We start from the raw sequence: 15,862 nt of genomic DNA, 5'->3' as shown, positions 1-15,862 counted from the left end.
ATGGGGCTGGCAGGAAAGGATGGGTGGGATAGGTCTCTAGCTTCAGTTTCTAGCCTTCTTGTTTCCACAGCAAGTTGAGCCCACTTTCCCTGGCTCTGGGAACAGCCTTCTTTAAAAAAATCTATTGATGTTTTTTACTTTCATTTGCTCATTTTCCTTTTTTTTTTTTGCTTCATTTCAAATATATCCTTTGTTCCTCCCTGCTAGCCTTCTTTAACTATAAATGGCTGCTCTGGGTTTTCAGAAGAATAGTTCCCTCAGAAGGATAGTCCAGCCCTTTGGGGTGGAAGGCTCACCAATCTGGACACCTGCATTTCTTTTCCAGTCTGCTAATGGCTGACACCATTGCTTAAATCACTCTATGTGTTCATACTAGACTGGAAGGAGCCTCAGCACATAGAATGCTCATACTGGAGTATGACTTGTCAGAGATGAGAAAGTTCTTTTTGTTCAGTCATTTCAGACATCTGACTGTTACTCCAATTGGAGTTTCTTAGCAGAGATACTGGAGTGGTTTAATATTTCCTTCTCCAGTTCATTTTACAGATGGGGAAACTGAGGCAAACAGGGTGAGGTGACTCACATAACTAATAAGATTTAAACTCAGGAAGATAGTCTTCCTGATTGGCCTGACACTCCATCCACTGGGTTGCTTACCTAAGAAACAGACCTAATCTGATCATTGTATTTTATTTTTTCCACACAAAATTCCAAACCAAAAAAAAAAAAAAATGAAAAGATCATGAATATGATTTAGTAGAATATGTGAGAAGAGAAACAGCTAAGCAATGGCAAATGAAATGTTTGTGATTAAGGTCACGGGGTTCTTAATCTGGGGTTGGTGAACTTATTTTTTTAATTTTGAAAAGTGAATTTCAAAAATGATTTCCTTTGTTATATATGTATTCATTTTAAAACTTTTTTTTGAGAAAGGATCAATAGACTTCACCGGATATTACCAAAAAGGCATTGCACCCACCCACCCATGCACACACAAAAAGATTCAGATCTCATTTTAAACAGATTTAAATATCCTTCACTTTGAAGTCTGAGGATCTGACTTCAAGTTCAGTCTTTGCCATTTAGTATTTGTATAAATTTGGATAGGTTACTTAACTTCTGTTGGCTTCAATTCCCTTCCGTTTCTACATGTATGATCCTATTATTCAGAAACCTGATTATTTCCATTCTGAACGATTTTCAATCCAAGAAACAATTGGAGTATAATGATTAATAAAGATAACTAGCATTTCTATAGCAATTTAAGGTATGCAGAACCCTTTCATTTGCTCTCATTGGCTCCTTAAAAAATCCTGGGAAGTAAGTGCTATTATTCCCCCCATTTAATAGATCAAGAAACTGATCCTTAAGAGGGATGAAGTGATGTGCTCAGAGACATTCAGGTAGTCAGTGTCCAAAGTGGGATCTGAATTCAGGTCTTTCTGATTTCAGATTCAAGACTCTATCCACGGCTACCAGCTTGCTACTTATAGTTAAATATGGTGGAACCCCACCACAAACAAAGGTACTCAAGTGGAAAAAAAAAAAAAAAAAGCAAAATTGAGTCCACAGGGCTCTGAGGATACATCTTAAAAAAAAACCCACAAAATGATTTTAATAATTCTTTTTTTTTTTTAACATTACCATAGTTTCCTCCCCCCACCATCCCTCCCTCTATTCTTCCCTAGAAGTATCCTATATATGGTATTTTTAAAGACAAATAGTAATAGTATTTTAAAGACAAAATATAATTTTTTTAAGGCAAAAAGTCTCAGTATTTTTAAAAATATTTAGTATTTTTAAGACAAAGAGAAAGGAAGGAGGAAAGAAAAGAAGGAAGGAAGAAAGGAGGGAAAGAGGAAAGGAAGGAAGAAAGGAGGGAAAGAGGAAAGGAAGGAAGAAAGGAGAGGAAGGTGTAGCATCATTACAGGAAGGAAGGAAGGGAGAGAGAGAGAGAGAGAGAAACAGAGAGAGAGAGAGAGAAACACAGAGAGAGAGAGAGAGAGAAGAGAGAGAGAGAGAGAAGAAAGAAGGAAAGAGAGAAGGAAGAGGGAGGGAAGGAAAGAAGGAGAAAAGGAAGGAAGGGAGGGAAAAAAGGTAGAGGGAAGGAAGTAAAGAAAGAAGGAATGAAAGAAGAGAAAAGAAAAACACTTGCATGCTCTAATCTCTATTCTTTCAAGCCAGAATTTTTGCAACATTTACTTTTGATTTCTTTTTGGACCTAGTTCTCTCCATTTACATTTCTGCAGGCAGTGTGTCTATTGTTTTCTAAGCTTTCCACACTTCTCTGTATTCATCACATACTGCATTTCTTAGAACACTCTGATGAATATTTCATTACATTCATGTACCACAAATTGGCTTAGTCACTGTCCAACTGCTGGGCCTTCACTTTGTTTTCAGTTAAAAGTGCTGCTGTAAATATTTTGATGTAGTGTATGGGGACTTTCTTTTTATCTACGGCCTCCGGCCTCCCTGGGGAGGATGTTTCATTATGGAAGTCCCCGGCATGCCTCCTAAGTGACTTTCCTCTCCAAGGAGGGACCATACAGGAAAGAATGTAGCACAGTGAGAGCTCTTCATCCATGACGACACAATACAGCCAATTCCCCACCAGTCACATTTCAATGAAACCAAAAGCTCAAATAGCCAACCATGTTTAGAGGCAGCTATTTGGCATAGTGGGCAGAGCCCAGTCAGGATAAACTGAATTCAAATCCACTTTCATTCTCTTCCTAGCTATGTGGTTCTAAGCAAGTTGCTTAATTTCTCCTATCCTCAATTTCCTCATCTATAAAGTGGGGATGGACAATACCATTTTCCTCACAGGATTATTATGTTTTGGGTTTTTTTTTATTTTTTGCTGAGACAGTTGGGGCTGACTCACCCAGGGTCACACAGCTTGGAAGTGTTAAATATCTGAGGTCACATTTGAATTCAGGTCCTCCTGACTCCACTCTTAGCACTGTAACCATTGTACCATCTCAATGTCTTAGAGTCAGATTCTTGCATTTATCTTGTAGAGGAGAAAAGTTTTTTTTTTATTGAGCAAAAAACAACAGGTACCATTCTCAAAGTACAAGGAGCAATGGGGTATCTCATGCACCACTCTCAAAGTACAGGGGGCAGTGGGGTATCACAACCACCACTTTCCAAGAACAAGGGGAAGTGGAGTATCTCATGCTCCATTCTCCAAGAACAAGGGGAAGTGGGGTATCTCATGCTCCATTCTCCAAGAATAAGGGACCATGGGGTATCTCATCCTCCATTCTCCAAGAATAAGGGGCAGTGGGCTATCACAGACACCACTTTCAAAGTAGAAGGGGGAGAGGGGTATCTCATGCTCTACTCTCAAACTACAGAGGGCAGTGGTTCTGTTTCAGTCGGACTAACTGGTGTCCTCTGGGAATTGGGTTCCAGGACACTCGAATTCAGGGCGGCTATGAAAACGTCCCGACGATTGACATCCACATGAATCAGATAAAGTTTGAGAGGGAATGGCACAAGTTCCTGGTGGAATACATCGCTCCCATGACCGAGAAGCTCTACCCAGGATATTACACCAGGGTAAGAAAGCCAAGAAGGACCGCCCCCTCCTGGGCTCAGGAAGCTAGCTCATTCGCCCAAGGGAGAACTCGAGGGACCTGGGGAGAGGGCTGGTATTGTCTGCCCAGCAGGGCCCAGGCTAAACAATGGGAAGAAAAATGGCCCCTGATGTTCCTTTCTTCCAGGAAAGCAAAAGCAAGTCAGCTCTTCTACTAGTCTACTGACTGCACAGACCAAGTACTTCTGGGGGCTCTGGGTGACAACAAAGGCTATCGAGTTTCCCCTTCAAGGTGGGGATGCCTAACAACTGGCTCTGCAGTGAATCTGAGAACAGTTACTTGAAAAGCCCCATGCCCTTGAAGTATTTCTAAAATCGATCTGAGCATCTTCTCATCCAGATAACTAATATACCATTTCCCCTAAAAGTTTTCTTAATACCTTTCTAAGCCAATTATTTTCTAATAAAAAACTTTCCACCGCCTAGCCATTCCTTGTAGCAAAGAAAATCAGCCAGGAACAGACACTCTTCCTGATGGTGTGTGTGGCTTTCTTTATCTGGAGCCCACCATCTCTCTGCTTGAGAAGAGGGAGGATTCATTAAGATTTTCACTCATTTTTTTCTTTACTAAGTACATCTGTGATGTGACTAGTTCTGGACACATTATCGTGTAGATATAGAAGACCTGTACTCTTGGAGATTTTACAATATGATCAAAAGACATAGTTTAAAACAAGAACAAATAATATCAGTAGCTAATCAAGGCCCTGGGACCTTACAAAGCCACCAGTGCTAAGTGGCAAATGAGTTCTTTAAACAGATACCTTGAGTTTGAAAAGGGGGCGATTTTTTCATCCCATTTTCCCTCAGATCTCATAGAGGATTTTTAAAACAATTATAAACACAGCATATAAAAAGTTTTTAATAAAGGTGCTGAATTTCTAAAAGGAGGGGAATAGTCTGAACGACATCAGAGGTCCAGCTCTAAATCTTCCTGTGAATTGAATTGGCTTGAATGGAATATTCCATTTGCACAATCGCATCTCTTGGGCTACTACTTATTTGCAAGGTTGAGGCATTATCCATAGTATGGAAGGAAGGAGAGCATGACAGCCTCCTGAGGGGAAGGATACTGCCGTGCTGGCTGCCTGGTACCCATGTGAAGAGGTGAAGTGGAAAAGGGTGAGACTTGCTCAGTAGCATGCTGTCTCACGGCAGGACGTCAGCAATACTGGATTAGGCAAGCCAGCCTCTGTGCAATTCAGTTCAGCAATTGGTTATTTATTTATTTTTTGGTTTATTTGTTTTAAGCATTACCTAAATTTTCCTCAGTCTCTGTCTTCTTCCCTTGTTTCACCTGGCAAAGAATATATATTTTTAATTTTTCTTTGTTTTGCAAGGCAATTGGTCTCTGTCTTCTTCCCTTTTTCCAAATGACAAAGAATATATTTTTTTTAATTTTGTTTTTGTTTTACAAGGCAATTGGGGTTAGATGACTTGCCCTGGGTCATACAGCAAGGAAGCATTAAGTTTCAGAGGCTGGACTTGAACTCAGATCCTCCCATTGCATCATCCATCACGGTTACTCAACAGGAATAATTGCTGCAAAGGCAGCAAGAGGAGAGCACTACGGAGGGGCAGGCTGTCACCTGGTCAGGTCCATCCTTCCGAGGAGCTGAAGCTCTGTCTGCAGCCATTCCCCTCCCAGTTCTCCTGAGTCCCATGCAGAGGGCCAGCACAGGGCTGCCAGACCCTTATTGGCAGCAGCTCTGAGGGTCCGTTTGGGAGAAAGTGGATCCGTCCTTCCCCCCAGCTCTGACCTTACTCTGAGCTTTCTTTGAGAAATAGTGGTTCTGTGTAGGCTTTCTGCAGTCTGTTTCTGTCTCCAGAGTCACAGCCTTGGGGGCCAGAATGCCTTGTTATTTGGCAGAAGCACGCATTTTTGGTATTTGTCTGAGAGCTAATTTTTCCTGAATTTTATTTCCTGAATGCTGGGATTCTGAGCATCCCCTGCCCGTGACCCTGGGCACTAGCACTCAGGACTCCTGAAAGCTCAGCGTTATTCATCTTCCCAGATAAAAGGTTCCTCCTTGAAGGGAGGGACTGTTTGAATTTTTCCCCAGTGCTTGAGAATACCAGGCACGTTGGTTGACTTATTGATTATTGCAAGGATTTGTACAGGTGCTGCAGAGGAGACTCCCTGGTTCTGCTCTCTCCCCTCCCTCCTACAGAACCCCCACCAGAAATGTCAGTTGCCTGAACTAGGATGTGTTCACACCGCCCCTCCCCCCCCAAAGCCATATAACCCAGGGTTCTGGTTACTGTGCCAAGAACTGGGTCAGTGATCACTGCTTTCTGTCCTCTCCCTCCCTCCAGGCCCAGTTTGACCTGGCCTTCGTGGTCCGCTACAAGCCGGATGAACAGCCCTCCCTAATGCCGCACCACGACGCCTCCACCTTCACCATCAACATTGCCCTCAATAGGGTGGGCGTGGATTATGAGGTGAGAGCCCCTGCTGGGAGATCCAGCCAAAGGAGCTTTGAACACAGAGAAAGGCTGAGATGGTAGCCTTGGGGGGAGGAATCAGGGAGGAAAGTGGGCACACCTTGGGGCAGCAAGTCCTGTCCATGGCCCCTGCCAGCTGGGTGGCCCTGCGGGCAGGGAGGGCCCAGGAGAGGAAGGCAGGAAGACCCACATTCCAAAGACTTACCTGTAGGGCTCTGTGCCTTTCCTGCACAATGGGCGTGCTAGCAGCACCTGCCTCCCAGGGTGACTGTGAGCCCCAAATCCATGACCATACATGGAGCTCTTTGCACGCCTTAAAATGCTGTCTAAAATTGAGTTTTTACTGTTGTCATTCAGTAATGACTACTACTTAATCTCTCAGTGCCCTTGGTAGTTCTTGTAAGACTAAATTACAGGGGAGCTGTCCAGCTGCCCCCAGTGGGGGTTTTCCATATCAGTGAGATGGCAGGTCAAGATCCCCCTAGAAAAAGCCCCATCAGGGCTTTCTAGAGGGAGGAGGGTAAAGGCAGGGTTTAGAGGGAGAGAGCTGGGAAATTGGGGAAGCCCATGGGTTGGGAGCAGAGCTCGGAGTCCAGAACAAAGGGTCTGAGTCCCCTGTGCTTTCGAGGATCTCTGGAGCGGTCTCTTGCTGTAATTAGTCACGCTGGGTAGTATGTGAAGATATAAGCAAAGGCTGTGGGATCTCAGGGAGAGAGCACTGGGCCTGTGAGGGATGGTCAGGGCAGAGCATTCTGGGTAGGGGACTTGAGATGGGGGGACTTCTTTCCCCACTGATCCCCGTCTCGTGTATCCCAGGGAGGAGGCTGCCGGTTCATCCGCTACAACTGTTCCGTCAGAGCCCCCCGAAAAGGGTGGACCCTCATGCATCCGGGCCGACTCACCCATTACCACGAGGGGCTCCCGACCACCAGAGGAACTCGATACATCGCCGTCTCCTTTGTCGACCCTTAGGAGCCCAGGCTTCGTCCCTGTGGACCTTTCCCCTTTTCTGAGCCTCCAGGACTGACCCTTGGCTGCCTTCAGCCGAGCCTCAGGGGGCTTCTTGTCCCTCTTTGAGAGCCCAGGATGGGAATCGGAACGGATTGCCCCAGAGATGGTGCTCACCTTATTTCTCACAAGGCTGCGGCCTGCTGGCTCCGGGAGACGCCCTTGGCCTTAAAGACTGCCTGCCCTTCCTTCTGCTTTCCTCCGCTCCTTAGGAGCCGAGTGTCCCCCACTTTCTGCGGGGCACCCTGTGGAGCTGTGCAGACTCCAAGAAATGGGGGCGCAGCTGGGTGGTGCAATGGATAGAGCACCCGAGTCAAATCCAGCTTCAGACACTTGAAAGTTAATAGCTGTGTGATCCTGGGCAAGTCACTTAACCCCGACTGTCCCCTTGCCAAAAATACAAACAAAAGCAGTAGGCCCGGGTGCTGAGCCAAGGCCGCTGAGGGAGCCCCCAGGTGCAGCTGAACCTTGGACAGCTCCCAGGTCCTCCCCTCCCAGGCCCTTCGGCCCTGTCCTCAGACGTCCTGCTTCCCCTTGTCTGAGGAGGGGCCTAGGTGTGCAAGGAGACAGGCAAGGAATCTATTTATGTTTCAGATCAGTCCCTGCATTGGCTGGGCAGCCCCTGAAGAATGGGGACCGGGGCTGGTATTCACACACACACACACCACTCTTTGGACAGTTTGAAACAAGAATTTTTAACATTAAAACTTAACAAAACGCCCCACCGAGATCTGCGAGTGTGTGTGTTGGGGGGGTTTCTTTTACAAGTAACTTAGGTAGCTGGTTAAAAAAGCCGGGGTTGCTGTGCTGGGGAGCCAGGGACTTCAGGGGAAGCCTTTACTCCCTCAAGGTTGACCTCAGGGAATGCAGCCATCCCCAAACACTCCCTGGCTCTGCTTCAGAGACAGGATGTTATTGCACTGACTGAATAATTAAATTCAGCTAATACCAAAGCACCATCGTTAGTCTCCTTATCTGCACAGTGGGGCGGGGGAATAGATGGCCCCCACGGTCACGCACAACTTTAGTTTTAGGAAGCTGTAAATCCACACCTGTCATCTGTAAAATAGAATAAAAAGAGCATTTATGTGGTGTCTCCCACACCGGGCACTGTATCCAGCACTTCATGAGTATTCTATCTGATGTTCACAACCACTGGAGGCCGGTGCCCAAGTTGAGGAAAATGAGGCAAACAGAGAAAAAATTACTTGCCCAGGTGACAAAGCTATTAAGTGACAGAGGCTGGACTTGAACTCAGGGCTGTGCTCTGATATTCCAGCTTTAGCCCCTTTGATGCCGTGTCACTAACCTTCCCTGTGACTCGGTTTCCTCACTGGCAAAATGGAGGGATCGGACCAGACGGTTTCCGTTTCTGGCTGTGGAACATAACATCGATTCCGGTGACTGGGCGCCTAACACCGTGCTGGATGCTGGGGCGGGAATCCCAGCTCTCAAGGTCGGAAGGGATCTCCGCCGGAAAGGGCGGCCTGTCCCTCCTCCACTGAGGCAGTCTGCGCCCCTTCCCGAAACCGGGACTTCCGGTCACCGTGCCCAGGAAGGCCCTCCCGAGCTCCCCCGTCCCTCCCGGTCTTGTGAGAGAGAGGGATGATGAGTCTGGGTCTCCCTGCTCCGGGCCTCGCTCGGCCTGCAGCCACTGGTAAACCACGGGGGGCCGCGAGTCTGCTCTGTGAGCCCCCTCGGTTAGCTGCGAGAAGGGACGCAAAGCCTTTGGTATTTAGTAATCCCACCCCTAGGCGTCGGATCTGCCCGAGTCGGAGGGTACTTCCGAGTCCCGAGTTTGGGGGAGAGCAGGTGCTCGGCGCGCCTTTCACCCGGGCCGTCCTGGCGGGAAAAGCCGAGATCCCGGCTCATCCCTCTCAGCGGCAGGGTCTCCGCTATGTTCTATTTGGGGCAGCTGGTTCCCACAGAGGCAAATCCCAAAGTCCTGATTATACGTGTTACGTAATACATAATAACCCAGGCAACTGGGTCTTTGCTGCAAATATCATCCTCCTCATTTTCAGCTGCCGCCTCCCAGGTCCAGGGGCCAAAGTCACCCCTGCAGGGTCAGGGACACAGTCCGGCTTGAACTGGGCCCTCCAACCCCGCAAACTGTTGCACACTCCCTAAGTGCGTGATGATTGACAGAGACTTCTCCCTTCCAGGGTGGGGGCGCAGGGGCAGCGGCGCCTCCACCCTCGCCCTGGCCCCCTCCCCGGGCGGCCTCGCCCTTGACATTCCGAGCACAGCCCAGGGCCCCGCCCCTCGCGGAGCGACGCCCGCCTCCCGTTTAGAACTACGATTTCCAGGGTGCATAGCGGCCCACGCTAGTGACGTCACATGCCAGGGCCCACGCGGGGCCGCAGGGCTTGGACGAGAAGCTTCGCCCCGCGCGTGCCGGGGTCACTCTGAACCTTTTTGGTGCTCGTGAAGAGCTTCCGGTCAATTCCTGCGTCCGACTCCGGAGAGGGAAGTGAAGAAGCGTATGGTGGGGGTGGGGAGCGGACGCTGCGCCCCTCCCCTCCACGGCCTGACGCGGCCTGATGATGTCACGGCGCATCATGGCGGTGGCGGCGGCTCAGAGAAGGTGAAGGTGAGTGAGCGCGGATGGTGGCTGCGGCGGCGCTCCGGGGGAAGGCCGCGGGAATTGGTCGGCGCTGGCGGGCGGGCGGAGAGCCGGGCTGAGCCCCCAAGCCTCCGCTCGCATCCCCCAGCCCCGGCCTCGCCCCTCCCCTCCAGGCCTGCGCCCCCTCCACTCCTGCGGCTTCCCTCGGGCTGGACCCTCCTCACCCTCCATTCCCGCCCCCGTAACAACTTCTGTCCCCAGGCCAGGCCCCCTCCCACCCTTGCCGGTGCCCCTCCTTCGTGCCGATCCTCCCCTGTGTGAGCTTCTCCCCTCCGTGCCATGCCCCCTCCGTGCCAGGCTCCCTCCCCCGGACAGCTTTTTTCCCGGGCCAGGCCCCCTTCTCCTCCATACTTGTGCCCCTCCTCTGCCGGCCGTGCCACGCTCCCCCCTCCGCCAGCCCCCCTTCTCTCCATGCCAGCCCCCCTTCTCCATGCTCTATCCCCCTCCTCCAGCCTCCCCTTCCCCTCCGTACCAGCCCCCCTTCTCTGTGCTCCATCCCCCCTCCGCCAGCCTTCTCTTCCCCTCCGTACCAGCCCCCCTTCTCCGTGCTCCATCCCCCCTCCGTGCCAGCCCCCCTTCTCCGTGCTCCATCCCCCCTCCGCCAGCCTCTCCTTCCCCTCCGTACCAGCCCCCCTTCTCCTTACATGTTCCCCTCTCTGTGCCAGCCGCCGTCCCAGGGCCCCTTCCCCTCCATGCCAGGTCCCCCCTCTGCCAGCTTGTTCTTTGTTGGGCACACGGCGTGCACACGTGCCCGGGTTGTTGTGATGCCCCAGGGTTAGTCCCTGCCCTTGCTCTCCTCCCCAGCTGGTTGGCATGTGCCCTTGCAGGAGGAGGCCTCTGGGAGCCGCCTGAGCCCGGGGCTGGTTTTTGTTTAGAGAGCCGGCCGCCCCGTGACAGCTCCCCCTTTCCTTCTGACAGTTGTGGGACCGCCGACCTGTGAGGGGAAGTGCCGGACCCTTCCCTTCTCTTCCAGGCCAGCAGAGTTGATGATGTCAGCCTTGTGAACACATCCCACCTCTGGAAAAGTAAGTCTGGATTCTGCGGGCTGGTGGGGAGCAGCCGGGGCTGCCCGGGCTGGCACTGAGCAAGTTACGGCGGAGCCCCCTCGGCAGAGTGATTCCCACCTGAACCCTCCCTGTGCTGGGTCAGAGCTCTTGTCCGTGGCCTACGGCAAGTGCTGGCATTCGGGGCATCCAAGTGGAACGATTTAACGTGCTGGAAAAAAGGAAAGTGACCGTCTGAGTCTAACATAAATACTCTTTAGCAAATGTCTCTCCCTTGGTCTCTCCCTTCTCTGCAGTGCTGTGATTCTTCATCTTCTCCATATTGTTCTTTCCTGACTTTGGCTGGAAAAACTCTCCTTCATCTCCATTCTTTTCATTTTTTTCCGTTTTAATTTCTCAGCTTCTCCTTCTCTGTATCAATTACATTGGTGGACGGTCCTGTGGATCCTTTTTTTCCCTTTTCCTGCTAGAAGTTGCTCTGCATAAAATTGGGTAAGAAAATGGTGTGAATTCAGGCATTGCATTCCATACCCAAAGGCACATGAGAGACTTTTGCTTCATTCTCCTTCCTACATCCCCAGACACCTAACTGACTTCCATTAAACTCAGCTATGAGCTAGCCTGATGAGACCGGAAATAGATCCTACTAGTGGCAACGGAAACGTAGACTTGAGTTTGTTTCTGGGTTCAGACGTAGCAAGACAGTAACAGTTCTGATAATCAAGCCATCTTCAAGTGAAGTCGGAATGACCGTGAATCAGGATTTCAGAGGGAACTTTTTTATTTAAACAATGTGGCAACCCTGTTCCATGGGAATAGCAATTCCTTAGCATTATGAGTAGATCCGAGCCATCCATGACTAGATGTTCCCTAGAAACTGGCCTGATGCACGTGGATATTAAATGATTCACCCAGATCCACACAATTAGGTGCCAGTGGCAGAATTTAAATTCAGGCCTTTGTGACTCCAAACCTGGCTTATTATCTGCTATTCTCAGACTATCTCTACCTCCTGAAGTTTTATGATTGTTTTTTGCTCTCTTTCCAAGAGAAAGGCCCCACTTGCCTAAAGCCTTCTTGGAAGTGGGAAACTCAGGACCTCCCAGAAGAGTTAAAGGGGTTATATGGGAGGAAACCAGGTTGTAGAGTTCCAAGATTAAGGAAGAGAAACTTTGCATACTACTTTATATTCTGCCACATTCTTGGCTTCCTTTTTTGTATTGTAGAATAAATTGTAGAAATGCAAAAGGGCCATTTTAGCTCTTGCTTGAGATCCCAAGTCCCAAATGTTAGGTGATACATTAAAGTTAAGCTAGTGATTCATTATTATCGTAAGAAATTGGGTCATATCTCCCAAGGATGATAAGCGTTTGAGGCTATTATGCTTGACTACAAATTTCTTTGGTGTGTTGTTAGTGACTGGAACACAGTAGGTACTTACGTGTTTTTTGACTGACTACATATCCCAGAGGGCAAGCAGCAGAATAAAATGGAGCCAATTAGAACAGCAGGGTTGAGGAAGTCTCCTGATTTAGAAGAATGAATTTGTGGCAGATCAGGAGCTTGATTGGGTTGGCTCAGATGACCAAGGGAGCAGGAAGCCACTTCCTATCTATTCCAGCTGTTTCCAAGTCCAGTTGAGGGCAACAGGGAACCTTGGAGGGCATTCACTGCTGAGGAGTTAAAACTTGAGTAGTTTTAAGATTTTCTTCAATCCCTTTACATCTAAGAATTTTACATTTTCACTGAACTGCTTTCATTTCATTTCCTTGGATAACTCATCTGCCTTTAACTTGTCACTTGCTTTATAATAACGCTTCTGGTTTCAAGCTCTTTAGTCTCACAAATAATCACTTAAAGTAAAAAAAAAAAAAAAAAACATCTCATTATAATGTGCTGACTAGTTTTCAGGTAACCCTCTTGTGGATGTAGTTTGTTCTCTGTCCTGGGCAAATATTCCTATAGGGAAAGTTGTCTTATTACAGGTCTCTGACTAAAGGGATTTAACTCTGGGCCAAGTATTGGATCAGTGGAGACTGGGAAGAAATATATTTTGAGACTCTGGAATTTGGGTAGTAAAAAAAATTTGGGAAGAGCTCTCCCTTATTCTTTATATGGGCCTGTTCCTCAGTTGTATGACTCTGCTCTGCTTGCTTAATTTTTCCTACATGGGTGTGGTCCACTCAGCCCATGTAGAGCTGGGAATAGAGCTGCTATGGGCTAAGGACTTCCATTCTGAGAGACTGATTGTACATCAGGCCTTTGGCCTGAAGTGGAAGAGCAAGACCACATTGTGTTTCCAGTTGTCTCTTTTCAGCATGTCACTGGTTTTCTCCTTGTTCAGTCTCTCCTGGGTGACTTCTTAAGGAAAGGAAAGTAGCTCCATAGCCATAGGAGATCCCTAGACAAGATATGGCAATGGCGAGTGAAGTGGGGTCAGTCATATCCCCTCCGGTTGTCCAGTCTACGGCCCCTTCTTGCCCAAAGTCAGGTGTTTCCACTTCTCTTCACATGGCTTTGTCTTTCCCTTTGTTCTTCTGGATTGATTTTGGCTGATTTTTGTCATCCACTCTTCCTAGATGTTCTTTCTGCTTCTGGAAGAGTTTCTTACAGATGCTAATGAGCATCTCTGATGCTTTTCCTGCTGTAGTTACCTTCACCCCCTCCTTGGGCATGCTTCATACTGTATTTCCCTTTCCCCTACAGAGTTGAGAGCTGAATGGGGAAGTGGTGCAGCTGGCAGACATCAGATTGGCAGAGGCAGGGGCATCTTGGCAAGAGGGAAAATTAACCTCTGGGTATCAGAAGCAAAAGGGTATGGTTATCATTGGGTCCTAGCTCCCTCACTCTCTATTCTTAGTTCTAATTGGGCCTTGCATGTCCATGTTGTCATAGCTGAATTATAAAAAGATGAATCTCTTTATAAAGAGATTCAGTTTAACAAACATTGATTGCCCTCTACCATGTACAAAGCATTGCTTAGATGATTGGAAAATGAGCAAACTGGAGAGTTCTCACTTTGAGCGGTTTAGTTAAACCAGGAGAGTACAGCATGGGTAAATACACGACAATTAGAAGATGGGAAACGAGCTAAAAACTGGGGAGATTAAGGAAGGATTTGTGTAGAAGGGGACATTCAAATGAACCCAAAGTACTGGGAATTCTTAAGAGGGAAATCTTAAGAGGGTGAATTGTTGCGCTCATTGGGGGTAGCTATGCAGGAGCATGGGGATGAAGCTATGAATTCAGACAGTATCTTTTAGGAGTTTGACAGGTGTGGATTGGACTCAGATCTTGTTGGGATAGAGAGCTCACTTAGCACATTTGCAGTTCCTAGATTCTGGGGCCATAGAATCTTAGAGCTGGATCCGGCCTCACAGGTTCCCTGGCCATCCTTTATCGGCATCAGGAAGCCCTGCATGACCTGCCCATCAAAGCATCTTCCAGCTTTTACATGAAGTGCTCCAGTGATGGGAAAATCTATCTCCTGAGACTCCCATTTGGATAGCTCCACTAGGAAGCTTTCTTTCTGTCTCTGGTGAAATATGCTTTTCATCCACTGAACCTAGTTCTGTCTTCTGCCACTAAAAAAGCAAGTCCCCTTCAATTTCCTCATGGTGATTCCGTGAAAGGTGACAAACAGTAATTTAGGCTTGCCTAAGTCTTCTTTTCAGGCTGGACGCTCTTTCAGTTCATCTTTACCTGGCCCAAGTCTCCTCGATCTCGCAGCTGGTGCACTATCTTGCATGTTCAGAGCCAGCATTTCCTAAAGTATTTCACATAGAAGCTGATCAGGGTCTAAAGTGCCCTGAGATCGATCTAACTTTCATTCTGGGTATTAGGTTTCTTTTAAGGCAAGCTGGAATCAGGTAGGGTTTTTCAGTTGGCAATCACACTTTTGATGCCCTTTGAGCTTTGAGGCATGAAAACTCTTTCACATCCATCTGCAAGCATTTCCAAAGCAGTTTCTATGTGCCAGGCCCTCTGCTAGGTGTTTGGGGCACAGATACAGTCCCCTTCTGGAGCAGCTGAAGTTCTAACAAGGAGACACCCCCCATTCAGCACTTGGTGGTTTCTTTGGAACCCGGCACACGACTTTACAGCTTTCTTATTGTCTTTAGCCCATTTCTCTGTTGATCTGTTTTTGCCTCCCACTGCTGATCGTGTCGCATGCTGGAGGCCGTCCTGGCTGTCACAAGCTCTGACATTGGGCAGAACGGCCTCTGAGGTGCATTCTCTGTCCCTGGGACACTGAATAGGCACGGCCAGACTGGCGGCCCAGCCAAGCTCGGGCTCTTTCGGCCGGCTGCCAGCCCTCTGCCCGGAGGGAAGGGGCCGGTTTCATTGGTACTGGATCACCTCCGTGTGCTTGGAGAAGGCAGCTCTTCTCGCTCTCACGTGACCGAACCTCTCCCAGAGGAGCTCGTGACTTGCTCACAATGCCTCCCTGAGCCCAGCGTCTTCACGGTCCTTTGCTCGGGTCTCGGCTGTGACCTCTGATCTTCCCTTTCCCATGTTCTTTTCACAGTGCTCTGTGTCTTTGGGTGATGGCTAGGGGCAAGCAATCGGAGGCTAATTTTACTCTCTGCTTTATGTAAAAAGATCAAAGAGCAGTCTGATCCAGGAAATAGCTATTTAGCTCTCCTTCCTCCAATTCAGAAAAAACCCACCAACGCTAGTTTATGTAGAGTGCCCTGTGGGGCAGTGGAAGGAGACTGGATTTGGGAGTCCCTGGACAGGAGCTCAGATCCTGCTGCCCGCTGGGGGACTTTGTGCAGCTCCCTTCCCATCCAGGGTCCCAGCTGGTTCTCCTGTAAAACTAGGGGTGGGCCTCTGAGGCCCTTCCAGGAGCGCGGGCACCTCTGGCCTGTCGCCCTCACAGACGCTGCTTTTCTCCACAGCGCAATGTCCCTGATCTTCTCTCACTGCAACCCCATTGTTTCAATCAAGAAGGACAAAAGACACATGGCCGAGGTGAATGCGTCTCCACTCAAGCACTTTGTCACTGCCAAGAAGAAGATCAATGGCATTTTTGAGCAACTGGGGGCATATATTCAGGAGAGCGCGACGTTCCTAGAGGGTAAGTGGGGTCTGACACAGTGCTGAGCATCTTAGTCAGTCCCCCCCAGATGTCTGGTGCCGTTGTGAGTCACAGCGTCCCTGCTGGGGGGCTCA

General features: G+C 48.7%; 2 protein-coding genes across 3 annotated transcripts in view; both read left to right on the top strand.

Moving 5' to 3' along the window:
- The window catches only part of PLOD1 (procollagen-lysine,2-oxoglutarate 5-dioxygenase 1), a 46,745-nt gene extending 38,573 nt beyond the window's left edge, over positions 1 to 8,172 (top strand). Inside the window, exons 17-19 of the mRNA XM_051988529.1 lie at positions 3,421 to 3,567; positions 5,921 to 6,046; positions 6,866 to 8,172. Coding sequence (XP_051844489.1) covers positions 3,421 to 3,567; positions 5,921 to 6,046; positions 6,866 to 7,021 — 429 coding nt within the window. The 3' untranslated portion in view covers positions 7,022 to 8,172. The remainder of the gene's footprint in view (positions 1 to 3,420; positions 3,568 to 5,920; positions 6,047 to 6,865) is intronic.
- Positions 8,173 to 9,534: 1,362 nt separating this feature from the next.
- The window catches only part of MFN2 (mitofusin 2), a 26,169-nt gene continuing 19,841 nt past the window's right edge, over positions 9,535 to 15,862 (top strand). The window contains exons 1-4 of one of the 2 annotated variants that reach the window (XM_051988527.1): positions 9,535 to 9,650; positions 10,602 to 10,708; positions 11,088 to 11,179; positions 15,589 to 15,767. In XM_051988527.1, coding sequence (XP_051844487.1) covers positions 15,593 to 15,767 — 175 coding nt within the window. In that variant the 5' untranslated portion in view covers positions 9,535 to 9,650; positions 10,602 to 10,708; positions 11,088 to 11,179; positions 15,589 to 15,592. The remainder of the gene's footprint in view (positions 9,651 to 10,601; positions 10,709 to 11,087; positions 11,180 to 15,588; positions 15,768 to 15,862) is intronic. The other variant, XM_051988528.1, reaches the window with a different exon arrangement.

This window comes from Antechinus flavipes, chromosome 3 (genome assembly GCF_016432865.1).
Source record: "Antechinus flavipes isolate AdamAnt ecotype Samford, QLD, Australia chromosome 3, AdamAnt_v2, whole genome shotgun sequence".
Lineage (NCBI taxonomy): Eukaryota > Metazoa > Chordata > Mammalia > Dasyuromorphia > Dasyuridae > Antechinus > Antechinus flavipes.
This window is presented reverse-complemented; position numbering and strand designations above follow the sequence as displayed.